The following is a 1,699-nucleotide window of genomic DNA, read 5'->3' on the forward strand; positions in this document are numbered from 1 at the left end:
GTGTGGGGGACACATCAGAAGGGGGGGGGGCATCCCTGTGTAAAGCGTGGGAGACATGGGCGCCCTGGGGAGTAAGAGCGGATGGGGAGGGAACAAGGCCATGGCCCTCGCCCTGAAGGGCTCCGAGGCTCGTGCTGGAAATGAGGAGGAGCCAGGAAAGGAGCCTGAGACCCTGAGAGAGGAAGAGGGCATCGGTGCCCTAGAAGCCAAGTGGGAAAGTGTTGCAGGGGGTCAGCGGTGAGCTGGGCCAAATGCTGCAGGTGAGGATGGACCGCCAACCTGGGCAGGGCCCCTGGGGACCCGGCGGGGCTCTTTTGTGGGAGTGGCCGAGGCAGGAGGGGGACTCAGTGAGTTGGAGAGAGAATGGGAGCGACTCCACTCCAGGCACCTGCCCGACTGAAAGGAACCGATGTGTGCACAGGACGACCCAGCCGGGCACAAACGTCCACAGTCATGTGCTTGAAATGGCCACAATACGGAGGCACCCAAATGCCCTTCAACTGTAGATCAAGTCAATTCTGGGAGATTCGTTCAGCGGAGGAGCGCCGCTTGAGATGGAGAGGAAGGCACTGCGCTTGGGCCCGGGCAGCTCACAGCCACAGCCCCAGCAGGGGACACAAGAGAGCACAGTGCTGGAGTCCACGTGGGAAGTTCAAAACCGCCCAGAGTGCCCCACGCTGACACAAGGCAGGATATGGGTCACCCCTGGGGATGAGAGGGAAGGAGGGGAGGGAAGGGGTGCGGCCGAAGGTTCCCCAGGGGCTGGTGATGTTCTCATTCACAGCAGTCACTCCGAGTTCACTTTGTGGAATGGGCCCCACTGTGGGCGATTTGTGCGCTCCTCTGTGGGTCTCATGCTTCAGTAAAAAGACTTACTTTGAAAAGGAAAACGGTAATAGGGAAGGAAGTGGAGGCAGAGCGTGCAGGCTGGCCCCGGGGTCGGGCTCTAAAGGCAGCAGAAACACGGTCGGTGGCGGAACCGGAGCTCTCCTGGGCAGGGAGCCGGTACTCCAAGGGCCCGACAGGCTGGGAGTGCGACGACAGACCCCACTCCCCCGACACCCCCCGTTCTCACTCGGGCACCCTCCCTTCACGACAGGAGGCCTGGCCGGGGCTAAGCAGAGCCGCCAGCTCAACGCAAACCCGACAGCCGTCACCATCACTCATTCATTTGGAGATGCATTCAGCCAGTACACACTGGGCACCTAAGCTCCAGGCTGCACCTGTGAACAAGATCAAGCCCCGGGGGCTACAGACCCCAGAACTGCGGTGGATGCTCGGTGCTGCGGGGCGCGGCCTGGGGAGGGGCGGCCCACGCCGGGCCCCTCCGCACCCCACCTTNNNCCTCGCGAGCTCCCTGCCACCCGCATCGCCAGAGTGAGGTGGGCTCTGGGGCGCCCCGTCACGGGTGCTCCCGGACCCAGCTCAGGCCCGACACCCCTACAGCGCCGCCGGTGCAAGCTCCACCCACGCTGAAAGCCCTGGTCCTCGCCTCCTGGCTTTGAGGAATCAAGACACACCCACCACAGCCTTGGACCCCTGGAAACCCGAGGAGGGCTCGCGGCCCAAGCTGGCCGGCATTGCTAAGATTTTAACAGGTGTTGATGCGTGGATTTGGGCTGCTCAAGTCACTGGAGGAGGGACTAACTGACCACCAGTTGGTCCCAAGTTAGAGGGGGGCAGACACAGCTGACAGGAG

General features: G+C 62.9%; 1 protein-coding gene across 1 annotated transcript in view; it reads right to left on the reverse strand.

Moving 5' to 3' along the window:
* Nucleotides 1–1,581, reverse strand: part of THAP3 (THAP domain containing 3) — a 6,863-nt gene extending 5,282 nt beyond the window's left edge. Inside the window, exon 1 of the mRNA XM_077763977.1 lies at nucleotides 1,525–1,581. Within this exon, the coding sequence (XP_077620103.1) occupies nucleotides 1,525–1,581 (57 nt within the window). The remainder of the gene's footprint in view (nucleotides 1–1,524) is intronic.
* Between the last annotated feature and the right edge of the window lie 118 nt (nucleotides 1,582–1,699).

Source organism: Crocuta crocuta, unplaced genomic scaffold (assembly GCF_008692635.1).
Source record: "Crocuta crocuta isolate KB4526 unplaced genomic scaffold, BGI_CrCroc_1.0 scaffold13, whole genome shotgun sequence".
In the NCBI taxonomy this organism is placed as follows: domain Eukaryota; kingdom Metazoa; phylum Chordata; class Mammalia; order Carnivora; family Hyaenidae; genus Crocuta; species Crocuta crocuta.